This window comes from Myotis yumanensis, unplaced genomic scaffold (genome assembly GCF_028538775.1).
Source record: "Myotis yumanensis isolate MYYU_CA2020_CCGP unplaced genomic scaffold, mMyoYum1.0.hap1 SCAF_21, whole genome shotgun sequence".
Lineage (NCBI taxonomy): Eukaryota > Metazoa > Chordata > Mammalia > Chiroptera > Vespertilionidae > Myotis > Myotis yumanensis.
In genome coordinates this window covers 3,749,820-3,776,009 of record NW_027223772.1, presented here as the reverse complement: position 1 = coordinate 3,776,009, position 26,190 = coordinate 3,749,820, and the positions used below count along the sequence as shown (strand labels likewise).

The 26,190-nt window shown below is 41.6% G+C and overlaps 1 protein-coding gene across 2 annotated transcripts in view; it reads right to left on the bottom strand.

Annotated features, from left to right (window-relative positions):
• TEK (TEK receptor tyrosine kinase) overlaps positions 1-26,190 on the bottom strand; it is a 107,525-nt gene that overhangs the window by 51,921 nt on the left and 29,414 nt on the right. For both annotated transcript variants that reach the window (XM_070400907.1, XM_070400908.1), the window contains exons 2-5: positions 13,772-14,083; positions 5,614-5,724; positions 4,623-4,775; positions 241-372 (exon numbers count right to left, since the gene is read on the bottom strand). In XM_070400907.1, the coding sequence (XP_070257008.1) occupies positions 241-372; positions 4,623-4,775; positions 5,614-5,724; positions 13,772-14,083 (708 nt within the window). The remainder of the gene's footprint in view (positions 1-240; positions 373-4,622; positions 4,776-5,613; positions 5,725-13,771; positions 14,084-26,190) is intronic.

The following is a 26,190-nucleotide window of genomic DNA, read 5'->3' as shown; positions in this document are numbered from 1 at the left end:
ACACCTAGGGGGTGCATTCGCATCACAGACATTGCAGATTCGTTTATGTATTGAAACTTTCCAGTAGTTGGCAATAAAAATCTCTTAGGAAAGGGCACCTTTTTCTAACTCACACAAAGGTACCGTATGCCTAGCAGAGGCCATTTAACTTCCATTCCCAACTCTGTCCACATATAAAATTCTAGATCCAGTGGTGTCTTTTTCAACCCACAACTTATTCATCAAGTACTCTTGACTTACCCTTCTCACATGTTCTCCCCATAAACCCAGGAGGGCAAATGCATTCCCCAGTGTCTTCATGGCAGACGCCATTGTTCACACAGGCAGTGCAGACACGGTTACACTCAGGTCCCCACTTCTGAGCCTCGCATCCTTTCGTTAAGGAAAACAAGGCTGTGGTGAGTAACGCACATTGACAACAAACCTGCTATATGTCAGTCATTTCAGAGGACCCGAGTGAACGAATATAAACAAAATACAATCTTTGCTCTTTAAAGGCTAATAGTTTAATGTGGGAAATAGATATGTTAACAAAAAATAGTGATAGAAACAAAGACAAAAAGTACCTAATTCTGTCTTGGGGATGGAAGAGGGCATAAAGGTAGGCTTCTCAGAGGAGGTGGTATGTGAGCGGAATCTGCAGGACCACCTAAGTCAAGCATGTCAAACTCAAAGGCTAACACAAGCCAAAGAAATGAGGCATGTGGCCCGTGGGCCGCGAGTTTGACATGCTTGACCTAAGTAGCAAGGAAGATAAGACTGTGGTGTGCTCCAAGTGAAGGCGAGGCCAAGAAGAGAGCACCATGTGCTGGCAGAGCTGCAGGTGAGGTTAGAGCCTAGAACAGTGATTTCCAAAGTGTGGTCCTTAAACAGCAGTATCTCCATCACCTGAGACTGTTAGTCATGCAAATCTCAGACTCCCAACCCACAACCTCCTGATGAGAAACTGTGGTGGTGGTTTAGCAATCGAGACTTAACAACTCTCCCAGATGATTCTGATACAAGTTAGAGTTTGAGAACCTCTGGTATAATGTGGAGAAGGGATATGACCAAAAGGGGAAGCAGATGCTAGCAGCATCCACCCATTTTCCAGGCAGAAAAAAAAAGTGAAACAAGATACACAAACCTAAAGTACAAGGATGGTAAAATGCTTCTGGATTCATATTTCTTGACTACTTCTCTCCAGCACTTGGTGACTTTAGATTGTTAATTAGGTCTAAGGATACCTTCCGATATACACTGAGTGGCCAGATTATTATAACCACTTGACGTTTGCAGGCAAATTAGCTATAATTTCACGCTGAAGTTGCTAGAGTGCCAGACCATTATAAACGTCTGAATAGCACAACATACCTAAGTATCGTTGCTGATCAAGTTCATCCTATCATGTTGATGGCGTATCCCAATGGAGATGGCTTTTCACAACAAGACAATGCGCCATGCCACGGTGCTCGTATTGTGCAGGAGTAGTTTCAAGACCATGAGGGTGACTTTACCTTGCTTAGGTGGCCCCCACAATCACCGATCTCAATCCAATTGAGCATTGGTGGGACGAAGTTAAAAGAGCCATCAGGCAGCTGGTTCCACAACCATCAAATCTCACAGAACTGGACAGTGCTATTCATCAGGCATGGTGTCAGATTCCTCACATCACCTTTCAACATCTCGTGGAGTCAATGCCAAGAAGAATCGCTGCAGTACTGAAGGCAAAAGGTGGCCCAACGAAGTACTGATGGGGTGGTCATTGTAATCTGGCCAGTCATAATAATCTGGTCACTCAGTGTGTGTGTGTGTGTGTGTGTGTGTGTGTGTGTGTGTGTATATATGGGGTGTTGAATTTTAAATTTTATTTTATTAAATAAAATTAAATTTTATTTAATTTTTCTTCTGCACTCTTGGTCTCTGAATGTTATTTTCATGATGGTGAAGCTTGGACCTGTGCCTATAGTCAATGTAACCTTGTAATTTCTTTGGCAAGAATTCCTGGTTATCAGTATTTTCTCTAAAATAATCAGGAAGACTGTCAACACAGACCTTTTCCTTCAGGCTTCCACTTACTAGATAGAGCTACAAAATGTCTAAAAGCTAATATTTACATGCCTTAGTGTAGAAAGGGGAAAATTATTCTGCACAATTAGCGATTTCTTAAGAGCCTGACCACAGGTTATGTGGACAGTGAAGACTAATGATGGAAAAATCTGGAAATGTAAATAGGCTTCCTGTCCCATTAAACTATGTCTCTAGTTTTACACCGAACATTAGACCTGTCCCACTTTGCATGGAATCCTGGGAAGGAGGAGAGAATAAAGCCCAAGGGAATGATTGGGGATGGAGCAGTCAGGAGAAGAGTTTGCTGCTAAGCAATGATATGCAATTAGGCTTTGTTCTTTTCTTCACAAGCCTCATGGTTTTGTATTTTAGGAAACCACGGATTCACGGCCTACAGAGAGAAATCCTGTAAACTTAATGCTTGTGGGGAATCTTTTGTCCGGGAGAGAATTTATACTAAAAATAACCCCTATACACATAAGCAGCGTGATTTTTACTACACAGTCTTCAAGCACTGACTCTTCCTAGGCTTCGTTCATCCTGAAGAGAGACACCCTACAGTCAGGAGAAGTGGACAGACACCTCCGAATGCCTAAACATCAGAGAGGTCATTCTGGGGGGAAATACTTTTAAATGCCATGATTGTATCCAAACTCACATTTCTTAGAACGAGTTTACTTATTGGCAGTAATTCTAAAACAGGTTCACTGAACTACTCCCTAAGAGCAAAAGAGAATAAACATGTGCTCCCGGCGATCTGAGGAAGAGACAACTTGAAGATCAAAATGTGCTTGAAGTCTTTTGCCTTATCTTAAAAGTTCAGTTGAGTTTTAAATTCTAGTCTGTGCTGAGTTGTTTTCTAAAAGCTTTAAACTTTTTACCTTGTATCAATAGCTGAGGTTTCTGATACTGCTGGAAAATCTGCCCATTTAACCCAGACTCTGAGCACCGAGGTGCATGGTGCTGTATCAGCCTGGAGAGAAACTATCTAAGAAATGAATCTAAATTGTGTCCTTGCCATTCAGACTCTCCATGAGTGTAGTGGAATAAAAGGGATTTTACCTGCACAAATGAGATGAACCACACTTTCCATAAGTCTATTGTCATTTTGCAATATCTACTTATGTATGTAGCCACTCTATTTGGTAATTATCTAAGGAACAGTGGCTCATCTTATGATTCTTGTATTCTCAACACCAATACAATGCCTGACACAGTTAAAATCAACACTATTTGCTGAATATGTGAATGAGTGAATATCATGCAAAGCAAAATACTCCTCATGAGTCAGAGATCCCAATTATTAGAGGAATGACAAAGCAACCCAAGTACTTAGACCTGAAACCTGAGTTCTTAACACATTGTGCACCAGTAGTTTTATTGCTAGCTTTACCCAGTGGCCAGATAAGTTTCTATTGAACGAGTACAAAAAAACATTCTACAAAGTAGCATACTTTAAAAAGATATTAGCTTGTAAGAACATGTAATAAATAACTTCAAAATGCAATGGGTATTTAATTTTAAGGCATGCCTTTAACATTTATGTAAAACACTGTGTAATGTGAAAACACAAGAATGCTCATGATCTGCCCTCAATGTGTTAATATCATGAATACCTGACATAGCTGGGGAAGATTCAGGGGCAATTTGTTGCTTCCTACAGATCAATTTTGTGTAAAAACTACTGATGATGGTCACTTCCCACTTTGATAGTTATAATGGGGTGAAGGGTGGTTTTCACTAGTTCTAACTCTTGCACTTTTCAAACTGAAAATAGAAACCACACTTGAGAGTTAAATGATCTGGAAGTTGTGGGATTTACAGGAGAATTGATGTTTAACCAGGTATTAGAGCAACCCAGCAGGCCCACCTCACCCCCTTAGGATACCTCTCAGGAGACTGACCAGGTCACGATTCCCCCTTTGTATGGGAGTGGTGCTGCTATTCAAGTGTGAGGTCCCAGTGCCTGCACCGGAGTATGTGGCTCCACCCTTGTCTATATCTTGCTGGTCTAGGCCAGTGGTCGGCAAACTGCGGCTCGCAAGCCACATGCGGCTCTTTGGCCCCTTGAGTGTGGCTCTTCCACAAAATACCACGTGCGGGCACGCATGTACAGTGCGATTGAAACTTCGTGGCCCATGCGCAGAAGTCGGTATTTTGTGGAAGAGCCACACTCAAGGGGCCAAAGAGCCGCATGTGGCTCGCGAGCCGCAGTTTGCCGACCACTGCTCTAGGCAAATGACATCTGACATATGTGACACCAATTTTATTCTTTATCATGGGAATTCAAAACTTGTAAGTAAAAGAAACGTTACTGAATTTAAGTTAGGGAAATGGTAGGTGGCATCCTAGAGAGAAAGACTACTCTTCCCCACCAGTGCTGAGCCCCAGATCTTCCCTGGAGCCTATCTTTTCTGAAAACTTGCTTGTTGGCTTTTCCATCAATTTTCTAAGAGCCCTTAGTATACTTCCAACCAATCCCTAGTTTTGGTTTAGGTGCCAGAGTCAGTTTACTTGCAAATAAAAATCCTAACAACTATGCCATCACAGACAGTGGCCTCTCAATCACTTACTCCGGACTATGAGCCTGGTGAAGGCCGAGGTGAAGAGGTTTCCTCCTATGTACCTGGCCGAGTACACTCCAGCATCCTGGGGCTGAGCATGAGGCAGATGCACTTCTAAAATATCAGGTACTTCGTGCCTGGGCACTGAATGGATGAAGGAACCTGATAAAGGAGAAGAGAAGAGAATAAAGGGTCACACCCAAACACTCTTATTTCCTTGTCTGGCTCCTCTACTTGATCAGCCTTCCATAACCCGATAGAAAATGTGCTCTAGCTAGCATATTGAGTGTGGGAGAAGAATGAAAAGGCTGAGCTCAATGCACTCCCAACAGTCGAGAAAGGTATGGTGATAGAGCAGATAGCCTATTAGCCTATGGAATCTATTGCCAAACACATGAAGATGTGGGGAGGCTAAAGTTCTTATCTGCTGCAGGTAAGCAGGCAAATCTGGGTGGGAAATGTCAACTAATCAATTAACCAGAAGATATCTAGAATCACTACTCCAATCTGGACGTCTTATCCATCCACAGAACTCAGAATAATCCCCAGCAATATTTCAGCTGGACCAGGTCTTCGCCACCAAGTGGTGCCAAACCATAGCTGGACGGAGATGGATTTGGATTGCACAGTTAAGGCCCCCCAGGACGATTGCCAGTGGCTCTCCAGGCTCATGCTGAGCATTTTATTAACTTTGCAATCAAACAAGCAAACATTTTGTATGGCAGAATTTGGAACCCCACTTATCACATCACAATGGGGTTTTATTGTACATTTATAATTCATACTGTATATTCATATATGTCTATGAATCTCGAATTTATTTGATTAAGTCACCAAACACATCTCCTAAGAGAGATTCTATTATATAATTTGGTTTGCTCGCTTCATATTAGCTTTACTTCCAACATCTGCTTCTAAGACTGCAGATAATGACCCAACATGGTGTGTGCTAGCTGTGTCTCACACCAAGGTGCTGAAAGGAAGCAAAACACAGACTCACCATTCTTGTAAATCACTGCATCTTCTTCTTTAATCAAGACCTTTTTGAAAGATATGTTCACGTTATCTCCCCTGTCCACGGTCATGGTTAAAGTAGATGGTAGGAAGGAAGCTTTTAAAAGAGAGAAAACAAAGGAGAAAATGAGGTTGCATATTTTCTCCACCGTTTGAACTTCAGATGGTGAGGGCTGGCACTGGGCAGCAGTCAGCTGATTTTCATGGTATTAAAAACAGCGGTAGCTGATGGGTTTCTTAAGGTTATATCATTTTTTTTTAAGAATCTCATGAAAGGAATGGTTATTTCCTCTGTAAAAATGTAAATATATACACACAACATACATACGTACATTTTTTTCCCATACAACTAGCTGGGGAGGTGAGGACCTTGTATTGATTAATACCTATTACCAAACCAAAACCTGGTATTAACGATGAACCAGCCCTCCTTCTCCAATCCTTAGCAAGTTTCCTCAAAGTGGAATAGAATATGAATGGCCAGATAAATGGCTTTTCCCTTGGTCCTTTCGGGTTGTTGTTGCTCCAAATGATTCTCATTGCTTTAGAATGCCCCAAGCATTTCTCCAATGGATTCAGTACAATGCTGCACTTATGGATGGTGTAAATATTGGAATATTAAAGAATAAGACAAAGACCCAACATCTTGCCTTCTACCCTTTAGTTAGATATATATGAGCTGACATAATTATGAGACTGGAGTATTAAGATGAAACTGGAGAAGTTATTGTGGATTTGGTTTATAAAATAATTTTTGAAACTTCTGTCTCTGTGCTAAGCTTGGAACAAAGTATTGCCTGAGCTCCTTGATTTATGGGACAAGATGTGTGAACAAAATCTGGTCATCTCCCAGCTACAACAGTTCCTGAGTTCCTTTAACTTACACCATAATCTGCAGAGAACCACAACTACAGAATAAGGGGGAATTAATTCTAGGCTTCAAGTTAAGCCACTTTTTAAAGTTCCAGCCTTATTGAGGTATAACTGACATGGAAAGTAGGCCAACATAAAAAATGTAAGGATAACCACTAAAAGAAGAGAAACAGAATATTTACAACTTTCCTAAATACAGAGGGCAGGGAGAATAAAAGCAAACAGGGACATAAAAGGAGAACAAATCACAAAGAAAAATCACGGCATGCAAAAAAGACATAATAAGATGTTAAAAGTCAGAGATCCTCAGAATAAATTTAATAGTTATAAATATGTAAATATATGCTCTTTCCATTAACTACACATTTAGTGTAATGACATATAAAACTGAGAATAAAGGGACAGAATAACATACTGCACTAATAACTAAAAGAAGCTTGATATTGCAATATTTATATCAGAAGAAAAATCTATTCAGATGCCAAAACAAAATTTTAGGGATCAAGATGGCCTTTACGTGATGAGAAAAAGACACAATCCACCAGCTGGGTTAAATAACCCTGAACTTGTATACGCCCCTAACAGCAGAGCTTCAAAACCCACAAAACAAAAACTGACAATTAAACAAAGAAAGTGCCAAGTCCACAAGCATTGAGGAAATGTTCCACAACTGATGAATCAAATGGACCAAAAGTCAGTGAAGACAAAGATTTGAATAACACGATTTAAGGCCTGTTGGATATTCATGGACCCCTGTAGCTAGCTTCTGAATACAGGCTATTTTGAAGCATATTGCCCGCTATTAAGCCATAAAGCACATCTCTGTAAATAATGAAGAATCAAATTCTCTGACTAGAATCCACCTAAATTAGAAATCAGTGCAAAACACCCTCTACCTAATGTCTGAATCCCCACAGAGTGGCTTTTGGATGGGCGGCTTGAGAAGCTGATCAAGAGCTCAGAGAGCTGCCCTTGAGGGCAGAAGATGCCTTTAACCCAGGCTCGGGATCCGGGCTTTGGGTCTGTCTGCTTGTTGTGCCCGCTGACCAAGGCCCGGTGCCCAGCCAGGACTCCCACATGGGTGCCTTGGTGCAGACAGGAGAATAGTACAGGTCAAAGGGCCTGTGAGTCCTGGGATAAGACAGTCCTGGCTTGAGACTACCCTCTGCCACTCACTGGGCCTCTGTGAGGAACCTACTTAACGTCTGAACACCACAGTGTCCTCATCTATAATTTGGAAGTAAAAATATTTACCTTAAAAGGTTGTTCAAAATATTAAATGATGTATGCCAAGCCCCCAGGTGCTTAGAAGAAGTCAGTATCCTTCCCAAACATAAACAAACAGCAGCACTGTTGTGCTGACTTTTGTAATATACACTTGAGTGGTGGCTTTCTCTACCAGACTGACGTGAACCAACCTGAGCAGGCCCTGGGGGCAGCGGGGGCTCTGGTGGGCGCCCACCCACACTGACAAGGTGCTTCGTTCCGCAGCCCTCGCATGTGTAATTCGCTCTCTGCGGCAAGCTCCTGGGCTCCTGGGATAATTTTTCCGACCACTTCATGTTGTTCCTTTCTCTGTGGTTTGTTTATATTTTCTGCCCCTGACTGTTTAGCTGACCATGGGACTTCTCGCCCAGCATTGTTTCTGAAAAGGAACCAAGACTCCCCACTACACTCAACCCCAAGACAACTTCTCTCTCCCCACGCTATGGCTATTGTTCCAGATCTTATGCTCTCTGAGCTCCCCGTTCCCTCAGGTAGGAACACAGCCACACCAGAGTCCCACGGCTGCCCAGCCTGGCACCTCCTGCACCCACATCTCCAGGCTGATGACCCAGGAGCCCAGCTTCTCCATGGTGCACACAGGCTGATGCCATGGGCCTTGATTGGATCGTGAAGACAATGAGCACCTTTGAATAGTGCCTACTGCCACCAGGCACTGTGCTGAGGACTTGACACGTATTGAATTTTCATAATGTCTCTGTGAGATGGCTACTACCATTATCCTATTCTTACAAATGAAGAGATTAAGATACACAGAAGTTATGCAACTGTCCAAGATCACACAGCAAGTTCATGGAAGAGATCTTTCAAAGGTTAGTACTCAAAAGGCTTCAGGTCCCAGCACCTTGTCTTAACAGAGACTGCTGAGACCTGGGCGAGAGGAGGAGCTGCAGGGTCACTGGGATGAGCCCCTTAATGGGCAGAACTTAACTAAAAACACAGTTCACTGTTCCTTAAAGGGCTGGAGAAGAAAAATAGATGGAGTAACAAAAATGTTTCTCAAGGATGAAAAATAATAGAAAAATTTCAGTTGTCTCCTTTAATGAGAGGATGAAAAATAATTGAGAAAAATTTCCATTGTCTCCTTTAATGAGAGTTAAGGACTAGGAGTAATAAGATGTACTTTTATGTTCATTATTATCCTATATAATAAAAACCTAATATGCAAATTGTTCCCTCCACCGGTAGTTAGACTAGGGGGCGGGGCCAGCTGGATAACTGCAGGAAGGGAGGCCCCAGCCAGCGGCAGGCAGCCAGGGGACCAGGTCCCAGCCAGTAGCAGGCAGTGCACTGGGTCTCTAGTTTTGTATAATTTCACAAAAGCCCTGTGCAAACAGGATATCCAATTTACTGATGTGGGTGACTGAGTTAAGGGTAACTAACTCCCTTACTCAGGACCTCCTAACTTTGAGTAAGTGTGAAAGTTAACACACTATCTCAAGATGTCCACACTTGTTCCCCAACCCCAGCTCTCCAGCCTCATCATACTCTAGGCCTGCATCTGGGCCGGCCTCCATTCTGAAATATATGAAGTTCTTCAAACAGACCATGTGATCATTCACATCTAAGTTGTGAACTTCCTCCTTCCCCTCTGCTCCTTCATTTCCCCTATGTCTCACCAACTCCTTCTCATTCAGTCTTTCTTTCTTTCTTTCTTTCTTTCTTTCTTTCTTTCTTTCTTTCTTTCTTTCTTTCTTTTTAAATTTGTTTTAGAGAGACGAAGGGAGGAGAGAGAGAGCAAGAGAGAGAAACATCAATGTGAGAGTGAAACTTTGATCAGTTGTCTCCAGCTCAAGCCCTGGCCAGGGATGCAACCTACAACCTAGGTATGTGCCCTGACAGGGAATCAAACCCGCGACCTTTCAGTGAGTGACACACTGCTCCAACCAACTGAGCCACACTGGCCAGGGCTCAGTCTTCACTTAGCTGTCACTTTTTCCAGGGGCCTTACACAACCCCTGGGATCCAGGTGAAGTGCCATCATAACTGCACTTCCCATTACAGTGCCACTGCTAAGGTATTGCCCCTACTAGCCTGAGCCCCAGGAGGGCAGGTCCATTGGAAGGCAGTACAAGGTGGGCGGGGCCTGGCCTCTGGGATCAGGCCTCTGTTAACCATCCCAGGTACAACAATGGGAACCAGGTGTGTGAATGTACCTAAGTTATAATAGCTACAAGCCTCATCTACTAATATGGGGTCATAATAGTCCTCATGAGATAAGCATTTGGTAAAGACTAGATTTTACAGCAATGTATATAAATAGTAAGTACTTGGGAAGTGTTAACATCATTGCATCCCCCGTGTGTGGCACAAATAGAGGCTGAAGAATACTTGTGGAATGAAAGAATAAATAAATGAATCTGATTTCAAATCTTCCTACTTCCCTTATGCTTTCAACATGTTCATTTGCATTATTTAGATAAAAATGGCTCACCTCTTTCAACTTCACAAATCTTGTGTGGAAAGTTTGATGTCCTTAAATCCAGCTATTTCTCAAATGAAAATAAGGAGAAAAATCACCTGTGTTTCTTCCGATGGAACACCCAAACAGACATTTGGTTGTGAAAATGTCTCAAACTTCATATCTACCTCCCCACTCCCAAATGAAATCGCCAGCAAGGTCTGAATAAACTGCTTTTGACTTTTTTGGATGATGCCATTGATAAAAACAGGTTGGCCATTTGGAGTACGAGAGCCAATTTAAGCCGTGTTTTGGCACATCTCAAATGGATTTTCCACTTCCTCCCAGATGCAGGAGTCAGCAGCAGGCAGGACTGTATCGGTGTTTATGCTACCCTGCTGTGTCCCTGGGCAGGCACTTCGCGGTTCCCACGATGTTGTACCAGGGAATTGATAGTGTCATGAAGACAGAGTTTTGGAGGTTTTCCTGATTCACTATGAAGGATATCACTTTCCTCACATCATATTTCAGCTGTTGGGTGGTCAACAAAAGAAACAGAATCAGTTCAACGGCCTGAGCTGTTATTACTAAAATACAGGAAAGTACTGCCTATTTTTCTATTTTATATAAACCTCCACAATTATGTTAAGTAGATGATATTAAAAATTTTCACAAGTGGGAAAATGAATAGCCCCACTAAATTACTGCTTATCCCAAGGAACCATAATGATGATAATTATTGAACATTTACTGTGAGCCAGATAACATTGATGATCTCATTTGACTCTTGAGTGTATGTGGTTCAGTTCTATCCTCATTTTTTTTTTTTCAAATGAGGAAACTATTATTTCAATTAAGTACCTTGCCCTGGGTCATGTCACTCAGTTGCAGAGCTGAGCTCAAACCCACGTATGGTGACATCCACTCCTGTATCTCTACGCTGTGCCCTGCGTTGTTCTGTAGGGTTTCTGTTGGAGTGATTGTACTTCATAAAACAAGTGCTCAGGATGAGGGAGAGAGAGAGGTGGACACTGAGAGTGATAAACAAAGGGCAGTGCGGTGGCCAGAAATACCGGCTCTGAAATCCGATCACTTGGCATCAAATCCATCCCCACCATTTACAAACTGCTGCTGTCATTACTATGTAAAGCACTCTGCAATGTCTCCTTTACACAAGCTTTTTAGAACACATCCACTGTGCAACTCAGATCTTATTTTAATTTTTTAAAAATTATGTTTTTATTGATTTTAGAGAGGAAGGGAGAAGGAAAGAGAGATGGAAACATCAATGATGAGAGAGAATCATTGATCGGCTGCCTCCTGCACGCCCCCTACTAGGGATCAAGCCCACAACCCAGGCATGTGCCCTTGACCGGAATTGAACCCAGGACCCTTCAGTCCACGGGCTGTTGCTCTAGCCAGTGAGCCAAACCGGCTAGGGCATCATATCTTATTTTAAGTGCACTCATGGAACTGGCTTCTTGCATATACCACCTTATTTAAAACTTAAAAGACAATTTTGAAGATATTATTATGACTATTCCACAGATGATGGAACATGAGACTTACAGCGGTTAAATATGTTGCCTAAGCCCACACAGCTAGTAAGAGTTGGAGAATGAATTAACACTCAGGTGAATATGAATCTAAAAACCATCTTCTCTCAGCTGTTTCTCACTATCCAAGCCTGCTGGCGCCTCATTTAGCTGAATGTGCCCTCTCTATCTGTGCTGACCTGGACTCTGTTTGGAGGGACCATTACAGTTGGCTTTTGACTCCTATTGTTCTGGTCTAACATGCTCTATGGGTTCTTATTTACACATTGGCAAGGACAATCCCAGGACACCCATAAAGGGCACGGTGGCACTTCACATTTCATTCCTGTGAACCCATGAGGGCACGAGTCTCAGATTGTCTTCATTCAGAGTGTGAGAATATCAGCAGAAGGACATAACTCCTTATCCAAGTGGAATCCCAAATGTCACATGTGAAACATAATAGAGGTGACTTTTCACCTTGCTAGCTTTGGCACACCTCACATCCCTTTGTTCAACCTCTCTTCCCTCCCCGGGAGCTGCATTCCTGGGAATGTCTGCTGTGCACTTTTCCCACTCGCCCTGGTGTCAGTCAAAGGGGAACATAACAGTTTTGCTAAGAAACCTTTTCCATCATTTGTAATGAATAATGGTTTTATCACGTTTGACCTTAGAATGAGCTTACTGCCTTCAAATCTTTTGATTACCACCATTAGCAAAGTCAAAGCAATGTTATCAGGTGAACCCCAGCTGGGCTCCTACTGTACCCTTCAAAGTGTGGTCTCTCCCAGGAGAACCTTCTCACCTGAGACCTTGTTAGAAATGCAGGAGTCTAGCTGCCTGTCTGGTCCTGGGAGCCTCAGGGCAGAACAGAATCATTCAAGAGTGTGACAGCACCATCGCCTCCCAACTGCCATCCGTGTGGCCGGCTGCCCTAAAGACTGAGCTTAGGACCCACTTCTATCAGGAGAAAGGCTCCATCACATCACTGCCTTGTGAGGCGCAGCCTCCCTTGCAGAAGGCTCTCAATATCCTCCTTCATAGTCTTGGGGTGCTGTGAGCTGGGCTTGGGCACTCCACTTCTAAAATTAAGTCCTCATCTTTTTCCAAGAATGGCAGCCTGCAAAGAAGGCCCCATTCTTCATCCCTCTGTGTAGCCACAACTCTTCACCATGTCACTGGGTAGTGCCCTCCCATCTGATTTAGGCTCAGCTTGGAGCAATAAAATGAGGCAGAACTGAGAATGAATAATACTGACACTAGGTTTCCACTTGTTCTCTTGCACATTTGCCATGCCCATGAGATCATATCTAGGTTCATACGCATGTGGAACAGAGTCAAGCTGGCCCAACCAAGGCCAGCCTAATGGGCTGCCAGCCAGACAATATCCATACGTGTGAGAAAATCCAGTCAAGATCAGCAGAGCCACCTAATCACACCCACAAGCAATAAGTGCTTATGGTCGCATGCCTCTGTGGCCTGTGGTTGTGTTGCCCAGCATCCCTGTGGCAGTAGATAACCGACACACCCATAGCCAATTAGGTTCCGTTTTTGATAGATGTTTCCATTTTAAGGTTTTTTATCTCAACCATCTTTTCCCCCTGAAAACATTAGCTTCTGTTAAGAATATTTACGGGAAAGCAAAAATAAATGAAATAAAGAATCAAATAAAAAAGTCAATGAGAAAGCTCAAAATAGCCAACCGTCTGGCAGTGCACAGCTGTCCTCATTGCTGTGACTTTTACATTACATGCATGTAACATGTTCATTTTTCCATAGGGCTGCGAATCCCTTTGTAGAACACATATTTCACTTCATCTTATGCACGATGTCTAATGAATGGGGTTGAATGTGAGGAAGTTGGCCTGGATGGTCTCATTTCTCTCTGGTGCTTGGTGTACTAGAGATAGCAATGTTTGGAAAAAGGCAGACAAGGTCCTGAAGCTGTGCCCAGGCAGCTCATACCAGCCCCTGAGTGAGCAGCTGCCAACACAAAAGGTGTGTTTGTGTCTCAGTGGGTCTCACGTGCCCACAACTAAGGGACATCTTACCTTGTTGGCGCATCTTCATGGTGCGTATCTTTATTGCCTCTCCTCGAACCCGCCCTTCACAGAAGTAAGCACCGTTGATTTTACTAGCCTTCTCTCTCTTCCAAACGACAGTTTTCGCCCATTCTCTGCTCACATCTTGAGTAACTTCCAGTGGATCCTGGTGCTGGTTCATTAAGGCTTCAAAGTCTCTTCCTATGGTGAGGGGCTCATGGGGGCGCCATCCAGAGGCGATGCAGGTGAGGGATGTTTCAGCGTCAGACACAAGAGGTAGGGAATTGATCAAGATCAGGTCCATGGCACCGTCCACTGTGCCTAGAAGGAAAGAGGGAGCATAATGTAAGAGGAAGGTTATTAACATGGCCCACAGGATAAACTGCTGCTTACAAAGCCGTGTCTAAAAGTAGCCACGTGGGTCTGTTCCAGACTGACATACCTCGATGTGCGGTTGGGGGGATGAGAAGAGATAAACCAAAGAACTTATATACTTATATGCATAGCTCATGTACAAGGGCAATAGGGTAGTGAAGACCTGGGGGCGTGAGTAGGGCCTGGGAAGGGGGGGAAATGGGAGATATCTGTAATACTATCAGCAAAAAATACATATATATATATATATATATATATATATATATATATATATAATAAAAATAGCCATGTGAACAGTCCTTCTAAAATGCTACTCTGATCAGGTGCCTGTCTGCCATAAGACAGAATCCAAAACTCTTTAGCATGGCATCACCTCAGCCCTGCTAACCACTCCTGCACCACTGCACACCCGAGCTGCAATGAACTGTCAGTTTATTCCATTCTCCAAAACAAGTTCTGCACTATATATCTCTACCCATTGTAGTGCCTGAGTCATGAGTGAGGTACCCAATCAATGCTGTTGAGTTGAGATAAAGTCATGATAATGGCATTATTGTCATTAATTATAATTGTTATCATTAATTATTAATTAATGGTAATGTGGTACTGCCATAATAACAAAGTTTTCTAAAGAAATATATCAACTATATACAAGTAGGTTTACAGTTGTGAATACACAAAACACAGACTTTATTCTTGTATTATTAATTTATTTATTATTGTATTATTTTCCACATGAACAACTATAAATCTACTTTGCCCACCCCTGTACATTGTATGCTCACTTTAAGTACCAAAGAATTGCCCAATTCCACATTAAATTCCAAAAATAAGACAGGGACTGAGTGAAATTTTCATTTCCCTCTGAGGTTCCTTTGTGTCGTTTTTATATTTTTATTGATTTCAGAGAGGAAGGGAGAGGGAGAGAAAGATAGAAACATTAATAATGAGAGAGAACCATTGCTTGGCTGCCTCCTGCATGTCCCCTACTGGGATCGAGCCTGCAACCTGGGCATGTGCCCTGACCTGGTGTGGAGCCTTGACCTCCTGGTTCATAGGTTGACGCTCAGCCACTGAACCACACTGGCCAGGCTGTGCCATTTTTAAACAAGGCCACAAAGACCTATCTTGTAGGATCCTTGTGAAGATTAAATGAGAGAAAGTCCATAACTTGCCCAGCACAGTGTCTATTGTAGATGGGACGCAATGACCATTATTTCAGTTTTCTTTATTCTGTTTCCTAAACACCTAGTCTCAAAACTCAAAGCTTCCCAAATGTAAAAACCTGACCTTCAAATTTTATCCTATAAATGATGAAGCACATCATTTCACTTTCTCTATCCCACCTCCCTCGTGTTTTGATTTCTAGCATTTCTAAAATGAACAAATAGAATCTGTGCCTATTCTCTCCTCTTGTTGGAGAACATGGAAATACCAGGGATAGAGGATGTTCTCTGGCTCCAGTGATGGTTGATTCCCAAAACTGCATGAATAGGAGGTCAAGCACATTGGGTGATGAGGACCAACTGGAGTCACAGAGACCTTTGTGTACCTTGTAAAGTGATTCAAGTAAGGTACATTTTAGCCCAGTGGTTCTCAACCTCCCTAACGCCGCGACCCTTTAATACAGTTCCTCATGTTGTGGTGACCCCCAACCATAAAATTATTTTTGTTGCTACTTCATAACTATAATTTTGCTACTGTTATGAATCCTAATGTAAATATCTGATATGCAGGATGTATCTTCATTGTTACAAATTGAACATAATTAAAGCATAGTGATTAATCACAAAAACAATATGTAATTATATATGTGTTTTCCGATGGTCTTAGGCGACCCCTGTGAAAGGGTCGTTCGACCCCCAAAGGGGTCGCAACCCACAGGTTGAGAACCGCTGTGTTAGCCCATTAAATTTTCTCAACAACCCTGTCAAATATGTACCATTACCTTATTATGAAGTAAATATGAAGAAATAAAGCCTCAAAAAATTGAGTAGCTTATTCTATCTTCTCCAGCTGTTGAAGTCAGAGCTGAAATTCTTGGATACACCATACCCCTTCTTGCCTCAAAGTCTTTGTACATGCTGATCCCCGTGCCTAGAATACTATTCTGTACTCTGCATGGCTAACTTATGCCAGCATTTGGGTCTCAGCTTAAGTGCCTTTCTCATAGATGGCTTCTCTATCTGCCTTATCTATAACATCTTTACATTCTCATCCCATTTGCCTCTAATTCAGCTTTTTGTTTGTTTCATAAAGATTACCATAATGTGTGAATATTTCATTTACTTTCTCTTCTCCTAGATGGTAAAATTCATGAAGATGAGTATTGAAGCTGTTTTGTTCACATTGATTTATATAGGAATATCCCGCTTAGTCTCAGCATATAGATAACTTAGATGTATTTGTTAGGTGGATGGATGGGTGGGTGGATGAATGGACAAATTTTACTCCAGACCTGTCTGATTCATGTCAACCTATTCACTTGGCTCTCACTTCTAGAATAATGAGGTTAAAAATGAAAATGCTGCCCTAGCCAATTTGGCTCAGTGGATAGAACACCAGCCTGTGGACTGAAGGGTTCTGTGTACAATTCTGCTCAAGGTTGCAAGTCCAGGTTGCAGGCTCAATCCCCAGTAGAGGGCATGCAGGAGGCCAAAAGCCAATCAATGATTCTTTCTCATTGTTGATGTTTCTATCTCTCTCCCCCTCTTCCTTCCTCCTTGAAATCAATAAAAATATATATTTTTAAATGCTCTCCTGAATCTAAATGGACTTGCTTGCCCATATTCAAAAGACTGTTTTGATAATTAATAAGTTTATAGGGGGAAAAGCAAATGTTACAGTTTTTATAAAATAAAATAGAAAGGTGATCAATAGTTGGTGAGCATTTGAGCTCACTGGAATTCATTTCCCAGACCTTTTTGGAACGCCAGCTTATGCCAAGCATTGTGCCTGCTATGAAGTCCTCATACAATTTGTTTTTCATGGCAATTGCCAATGTTTGATGTATGCAGTGAGGTTTTGAGGATGAGTCTACTGGGAGTTAATTTTTATCTGATTAATTAGGAAGAATTTATATGAGTTTCATTTCTTGTACTGTTAACTCAATACATGGGACTAAGGACAGAAACCTTGAATAGAATGAATGGGATTCCAAGACTGACTCGGAAGCACCTAGCTTGCTTTCAACCTCATTGGTAACCTTAAGATCCTAAGAGAGAGAACAGAAGTTATAAGAAAAACGTTGTAAGAGAGAATGAGCTAGGACACCTAACAGAATTACAGCCTGCCAAAATAATGCCAGAGCATAGCTCCTTTTCCACATGCACATCTAGCCCTGCTTCCGTGTGCTCACCGCCTCACCTTCTACACTCACTCATTCCAGGCGTGCTCCCAGAGAGAGTCATCAAGAGGAAGGAAACACTGATTCTCTCAGCTCGGGTTTTACCAGCCCCATTTCTAGGGCCAGCTGAGCAACTTGCCAAAACCAAGGGATCTGCTCTGAACTCATTGAACTGCATTGGCACTGGCCATGGTTTATTTAATGACTTTAGGAAATAATAGAACAAGCCGTTGATTTGAAGAGACAACCACACTTCATCTGTCAATTGTTTCTGGGTATTGATCTGGTTTCGTTTTCCTCTTGCTCCTCCTAGTTCTCTCTTTTTACTTCCTGTGCTAGGGAAATTGTGCATTCACGAGTCTGAATTTGACAACACTTGATTATCCTTATGCCAGTTATAGGAAGTCCCCTTCCACCAGTGAGTCCTCTGTCCTTTGTAATGCCGTTTACAATAAAATACCAAAAGATTTTGTATGTGAGCTGTAGATATGAGAAGAAATCCTTACCAGATTCCTAGGGCAGATCTAAAACTCACCAACTTAGTTTTCCTAAAATAAGAATCCATATTTGCACATGTATATGCCTAAATAATTTCTGGAAGGTGATACATAAAACTAAGAACAAGGGTGATCCTTTAGGAGAGAACTGGGCAGCTGGGGGACAATGATGGGAGAAAGGCTTTCCACTGTATACATATGTATGCTGGCTTTTGAACCATTTTAATATTACCTACACATAAAAATTAAATGTAAAAATGTAAACATCATTGCCCATCACTTAAAAAGGCACAGTTAGACCTAGCTGGTTTGCCTCAGTGGATAGAGCATTGGCCTGAAGACTGAAGGATCCTGGGTTCGATTCCAGTCAAGGGCACATGCCCGGGTTGTGGGCTCAATCCCCAATAAGGGACATACAGAAGGCAGCCAATCAATGATTCTCTCTCACCACTGATGTTTCTATCTCTTTCTCCCTCTCCCTCTCCCTTCCTCTCTGAAATTAATAATATATATATATATATATTTTTTTAAAGGCACACTTGGAAGGAAATCAAGAGCCACAGAAATATATGTCTCTCTCTGGACAAAAATCGTGCACCTATGGATGAACATAGTGGGTGGGGAGTGAGGGCAGAGGGTGGGGTGGGAGCTGGAAGGAGGGGAGTTATGGGGGAAAAAAAGAGGAACAAATGTAATAATCTGAACAATAAAGATTTAATTTAAAAAAAAAGAAAAAAAAAGAAATATATGTCTCTCAACATTTATCCCTACATCCGCTCCAAATCTCCTTAGATTGCATCCAAATAATGCATTTTCTCTTTCTCTCTTCTTTGGACTAATAATAAGAAATGTGATGTCATTCCACAATGTTGAAAAAATTTTAAAACATGGGTTAAAAAGGAGGGTGGCCACATTCCACCTTTTAAAGAAAATAGAGGCCCTATTTCAATGGGTGTAGCTATGGCCTGTGGCTTCTTAAAAGAGTTCTATGACTGCAATTGCATGGGAGGTGCCACATAAAGAATCTGCTATTAGGGACAGTTTCCTAAGAATAATTGCCAAAGACAGATCCCCCCTGGGCTCACACCAGTATCAGTCCCTGTGCCTAATACCCTTTCTTGCATGACAGCATTATTCTCTCCAGTCTCACTGACTTGTTTCATCACAGCCATAGTCTGAAGGGTTCTGATAAAATCCACTGATTAGTTCAATTTTCATGTCTATCATCAAGGCTAAGAGTTTGCTATAAGTAAAAGTAAGATGCATATTGAATTTCATACATCTTATATGTTTTGGGGATTCACAATATTTTCTTTAGCAATGATCCTGCAAACACTTTCCAATACTTTGCATGAGATGTGCCTTGTTTACAAGGAAATACTTGCCCTGGTGGCACGGCATTTGCCAAGTTAACAAATGATTGTTCATCACAATCGAGGCATAACAATACCCTAAAATGCCGTTTTGTTAATTACATTTCTTTTGTGATCAGCATCTAATCCTTACAGTAATATTTTCTTACTAAATCACATTGTTGTGCATTCAAAATAGTGTTTAAATCTTGTATTTGCATTTATATTTTTCAAGGAGTTATTTCTCATTTTCGAAAGAGTGTTTTAGAATGGTGGAGGTGAAATGAAAAGCAGATTCCGGGCACCCACATGCACACGCTCTCTGAGCTGCTCAACTTCCATCTCTTTTTTACATTTGGGCTTCACATTGTTTTCATTTAGGGAAAAATTATTTTGCTTAAATAACAACATATAAGACCTCCATGGTTATCACTTTTAACTACTTTTTTTTACAGATGAAAAACATGAAGGGATGAATATAAATATCAGTGAAACTACATTTCACTGCAGCACCACGTGCTTATTGCAATCAGCCTTCTCTTCCCACATTCAAGTTCAGCACTGCTGCAGGTAGTCAAGCTCTGATGAACCCAGCTTCCTGCTCTTCAAAGTGCTGGCAGGCTAAGAGGAAAAAGCAAGTTAAATATCGCATAGTGAGGCTATTTCATTGTGCTTCTTGTCGACTGAGAACTGTAGTGTTGTGTGGAGTTTCAATGCTATGTGTTTGGAATAAGGTCACAGATCTTCAGAACAACTGTCTGTATGGTTTCTTGGAAGTCAGATATTGACTATGTTTAAAATGTTTTAAAGGGTATTCTTGGTCACTCCACCTTTATAATAGCAGTAGATAGCTTTACGTTTTAAATATTTTAAATGAACACTACCTTGGCCAAAAGTATTTTTGAAATCAAGGGTTGGGCAAGAAACTGAAAGGGTCTTAGCCAAAAGTATTTCTGCAACCAAACCCCTAAGTAATGAGCCAAAGAAGCAAAGACAACCCCAAATATTGTGTGGAATTATTTGGATATAGTTTAGTTGTTTGCTTATACGGTCCAAAAGGAAAATTCTCTTTAATTAAAAAAACAACAACTCTCATTAAGTCATTTATAGGTCCTTTAATCCCTTTACTAAACAGGTATATTGACTACCTCCCATGTGGTAGGTACTGCTCTTGGCCCTGGAGACAGAGCACTGAATAAAACAGATATGATCTCATCCTTCATGTAGCTTACAGGCACATGTGAAAGACACACATGGAAAACTAAGCACATAAATAAAACACTGGAACCATAACAGGCATCATGAGAGAGAATTACAAGGTGCTGTGGAATAACATAACGGTGAACTTAATCAGACTTGGTTGAAGTGGGCAAAGGGTTTGTGGGTCAGGCAAGTCTCCCTGAGGAAGTGACGTCTGGCCTGAAGAAGAGTTGGAGTTACCCAGGCAGAGAGAAAGGCCTATGAGGAGGTGGTCAGGAAAGTCTTCCTCCAAGAAGTTCTACTGAGAAGCGTTTTGAAAATGAAGAAGTGTCTAATAGGACTCCCTTCTAGAATATTCGTTCTTAATTTTACCCTAAAGTTGGTATTAATTTCTTTTTATTGGATCCTAAGAACTACGGGAGCCATTTCTGTAGGTCAACCCTATGTTAGAATATTTTTAGCCTCTTCTCTGCCTTCTTGTCTCTGAAGAAACCCGGTCCCCAGGCATGCTTCCAAAGCTTCAATCTCTATGTTGTTGTAGCTGTTCTCCCTGGTCCTTTTATGTATGGAGTAAGTCTCTGAGCAATAACTTCATCCTCAAGTTTCCTTCCAAGAAGATACTGGGCAATTAACAAGATGATACCAAAATGCACAAGATTGGAAATAACTAAAGGAAGTTGCTAACTTCTGATTGCACAGTTAGGAGTTTGGAGTTAAACAAGGACATCCATGATGTGAATAGGCTGTGTCTCTCTAGCAACAAACTGTTCTCGCCCAGGAGTTGTGCCAAGCCAGTTTGCCCAAAGAACATGCCCATTTCCCATCCCTGCCTCCCAGCCAACTAGGACCGTCTGTGTGCTGGAGGAAATGGCATCCTCTCCCCACCTCCGAACACCAGAAATTTTCCATCCAAGATGAATAACACATGTTCTAGTTAGAATTAGTTCTGGTCAGTTGGCAGGAAACTTTTTATTTCAAGGAAATAGACAGAAGGTCCACACAGTGGGACCTCACTAAATATAAAGCACACATGTACCCTTACATGCATACTCCATTCTGTGAGGAGGTGGGACTGGAGGCAGCATGGTACCATCAAATCAGGGACTATTTAAACTGGAAGGGTTCTTAGAGATTGCTCAGTACAAGTCTCACACTTTATAGAGGGCAAATGGAGGCCATAGGAAAGAGACTGGTCTATGGTCACACAAAAGATGGTGGCAAAGCCAGCATTCAAGTGCCGATTTCTCGCCCGAGACCTTTCCGTCACCCCAGGGTAGCAGTAAAAATGGGAAAAAATTTTTAATGTGAGGGAATTTGGAATATTTACAACTCTGGCAGGATGGTTCCTGAAGAATCCTGGGGCTTGATAGCAACTGGGGCAAGGAAGGAAAGACACTGAGGAGAGGCAACCGAAAAGCTGAAAAGGGTACAAGACAGAGAGATGGGGAATGTCCAGAAATGAAGTCACAAGTCCCCACAAGCCTTACACTGCTGCCTTCTAAGCTTTCCTGCCCATTTCACCCGGGAGAGGGGTGCTCTCTAATTGGACCATGTTCCTCCAGGGTCAGAATATGTACCAGGTGTGAGAGGAAGCTGTATGTGGAGCCAGGCCACCTCCTCTTTCTGGGCTCTTCTGATTTAGTCACCTGCCAAGTTCCCAGCTGCCCTTACGCTTCCCAAAGATGTGCACACGCACTCCGACAACCAAATGTCTACATCCTAGACAGAATCGGACAACTTCTTTAACTCCCGGGTCCTGATCCTCACCTAGCAACAGAGAAGACAATCTGATTGATTCGCTTGCATGAAAACCAAGAATAGCTTAAAGTGACAACCCACTGAGAACTATTAGAAGAGCAAACCAAAGCAGTGAGTCCATGATGGAAGAAGTTCAGGATCATGATCGTTGCTAAGAGGAGCGTGACAAAGGAAGGGGGCTAGCCTTCCTAGAGGGCCTCGGATTATACCACGAAGGGAAGAAAGCTAACATGGTATGTTATATACTATGTAATATATACCATGGTAGGTGGTATATATTATTACAAACATTGTCCACTTGGATGTATTTATATTCCATTTTATGGGTTAAAAAACAACCTGAAATTCAGGGATGTTCAGTAATAAGTCCAAGGTCCATTACTATCCACTAGCCTTCATTCTAAGCACCATGAGAGAAATCAATTTTGCCTTTTGCCCATTATTGTATCTCTAACAATTAGCACAATGCCTGGCAGATAACAGGTTTTCAACGAATAATGATGAATGAATAAACATAAAAAAAATGAGTGAGCAATTAAGCTGGTCTTTAGTGAATTAATTGATTCAGTAATTGTTTCATAAGTACTATAAAGTGGGCTACATGCTGCATTCTTTGGGTGAAGAATAAAATAAAATATGGCTTCTGCCTTCAAGAAGCTTATAGTGTGGTCACCCAAAAGCATGAATATACTCATTCCATAAAGGAAAACACTGACAAATTTCACAATAAAAAAATGCCCCAAACTTCTACATAGTGAAAGATTATATCAATGAAGTTAAACAACCAAGTGGGAAAATACTGTTATATGTAAAACTTAAGGAGTTAACATATATAATATATAAATAAATTATATAAATCAATAAATCCATGGCAATTCACAGAGGAAAAAACAAAAATACCCAACTGTAGTGGATGGGGGAGAGGGAGAATGGTCACAATAGTTTGCATTTTATTTCATTGAGTACATGACTTTACTTCTCCACCTTTTGAAGCTAGGCTTGGCCATTGGACTATCCTTTATTAATGAAACATTAGCAAATGTGCCACAAATGGGGGCTTTAAAAGTGCTTTCCCACTGGATTTGCCCTTTCTTGCTGTTCTATGGAATCCTGAAACCACCACGAGAAAAGCCTACAATACAGAGGATGAGAGACCACATGGAGTAGACAGAGCCATTCCAGCTGAGGTCCAACAGGCCAACTGTCAGATGTGTGAGTAACCCATACTAGACCATCCAGCTCCAGCCTAGCCATGAGCTGACCACACAGATCAGCCAATCTAGGCTGGACCAAAGAACTTTCAGCTGAGCTACAAAACCATAAGATATAATATATGTTTGTTGTTTTACCATTGTTTGGGGATGATTTGTTACTAAGAAAAAGCTAACTGATAGCCCTAGCTGGTTTGGCTCAGTGGATAGAGCATCGGCCCATGGAGCAAAGGGTCCAAGGTTTGATTCTGGTCAAGGGCATGTACCTCAGTTGCAGGCTCCTTCTGTGGTTGGGGAGCATGCAGGAGGCAACCAATCGATGTGTCTCTCTCACATCGATGTTTCGTCTGTCTTTCCCTCTCTCTTCCATTCTCTCTGAAAATCAATGGAAAAAATATCAAGTGAGGATTAAGAAAAAAAAAAGCTAACTGATATATTAGTAAGCATATGAAAAGGTAATTAACCTACCTACAAATCCAAAAATACAAATTAAATAGACATCTCAGTATTTGTCTATCAAATTGGCAAAAATAGAGAGGGTCATAATATCTAGTGCTGGCAGATAGGTAAAACATTTGGCAAAATAGCCAAATTGCTATTTGTAAAACTTAGAGTTACTCTGTATAAGCTATAAATAAATTTTATAAATAAATTGTTAGTGGCAATTCACAGAGGAAGAAATACAAATGGACAACTGTAGTAGATTGAAAACAAATGTTCACGATATTTGTTGGAGATGCATTTACAGGACATGTTTGCAATATCTACAGTAATTATGAAGTTACATAAAAGTCAACCCTAATCCATCACTTATTATACATCGGGCACTGCCTCAAGTGTGTTACACATAATAACTCACTCAATCCTCATAACAACCTTATGGAATAGGTACAACAACTACCAAGGCAAAGAGAGGTTGAGCACTTGGGCATTGTCACATAGGTAATTATTAACAGAACTGAGGTTCTAATTTAGGCAGACTTTTTCAAACCCATTCTTCTAACAAATAAATTATTACTGATGTTACACCAATTCATATCAAGAACATACCTTCCAACAATTGAGTGAAGAAAGTTGGTCTTTTCTGAAAGTGATATTGGAACAATTGGACCTCATATGCAAAAGCAAAATGAATCCTGAACTAAAACCTCCTACCTTATACAAAAATTAACTGAAAATCAATCACGTAAAATGTAAAAATATAAAACTTTTGGAATATAAGAGAACAGTTTTCATAATGTTGTGGTTCTCACCTATGACATCAAAGTGTACATAAAGAAAAAATATTGGTAAATTATATTTTATCAAAATTTAAAACCTTGATCTATGAAAGACACTGTTAAAATTAAAATACAAACTACAGACTGGGAGTAAATATTTTCAAATCACATATGTGATGAGTAACTTGTATTCTGCAAATATAAAAAAAACCTTCAAAACTCAACAGTAAGAAAAGCAACTCAATTATTTTAAATGTATAAAAGAGTTGAGACAGTTCACCAGAGATACATATATAGATGGCAAATAAGCACACAGAAAAATGATCAACATCATTAGCCACTAGGAAAATCCTAATTAAAACCACATGAGTTACCACAACAGCACACCAACCCGATCTCAGTGATACCTCTGGCTAATGACATTGCCAGGCTTAGGCATCGGGATGGATGAGGAAAACTGTGATGTTCACTTATTGCTCTACAGGCCTAGTATTGGATTTCTTTTGTAATTTTAAAATACAGATTTTAAATTTTAGAACAGCATATACAACTAATCCATCTAATGGCAGCATTCTAATTAATGATTGACATGTCCATCTCCTCCCCTAGACAGGGAGCTCCCTGGAGAAAAGGCTCGGCCTTGTTCATCTTCAACTCCTCAGCTCCAAGCATCGTGTCTGATAGACTGTGCATGTGGTCACTACGCGTAAGTTGAACTGGAAGAAATCAACAGTCATTGAAAGTAATATACCTTAAGCCCAGATGACTATTTTGTGAAATACTAATCGCCTGGTGCCATCAAGGCAACAGTGGCTTAGTTAAGAGCTTTGGTCTTGAAGTTCTGCCTCCCTTTCCTCATCTGTAAAATGGGGGAATAACATCTAAGTCATGGACTTGTGTGTGAAGCACTATTTGAATGACCTCGGCATGGAGCCAGGTGAATGAAGTGAATCTGCGTGACAGTGGTCTGCATCCGCCCCAGAGGACGGGTGGTTCTGAAGTCGTCCTGGAGCTAAGGCACCCACAGAAGGAAGAACTGCCGATGGCTTTGTGTCCTGCTCTGTGCCTACCCGCCCTCACACTTCAAACCCACATGGGCAGGAAACAGGCCCACCTCCAGGTAAGGGAGATTCCCTGTTTCCTTCTGAGGTCCTTTGATTCCTGCCCCTCTCTTTCAGGACTGACCTCGACAGGAAACCTGCCGCTGAACATGCACTGACTCTGGCAGAGCAGTTTCACAGCAGTGTGGTGGAGGGCCGGCAGTCTTGGGGGTTAAGGGTTCCTTGGAGATGATCATAAGCCCTTGCTCCACAGTCCTTTGCCAGCTGACCCTCAAGGGGACCTCATACCTACCCAAAAGCTGACCCCCATCCTGCCCCATCCCTGCCACATGTGTCACTGGGCCAGAACCCTTCCTCACATTGTCATCATCTATATATATAAAAGCCCAAGCGACCGTTATGACCGAA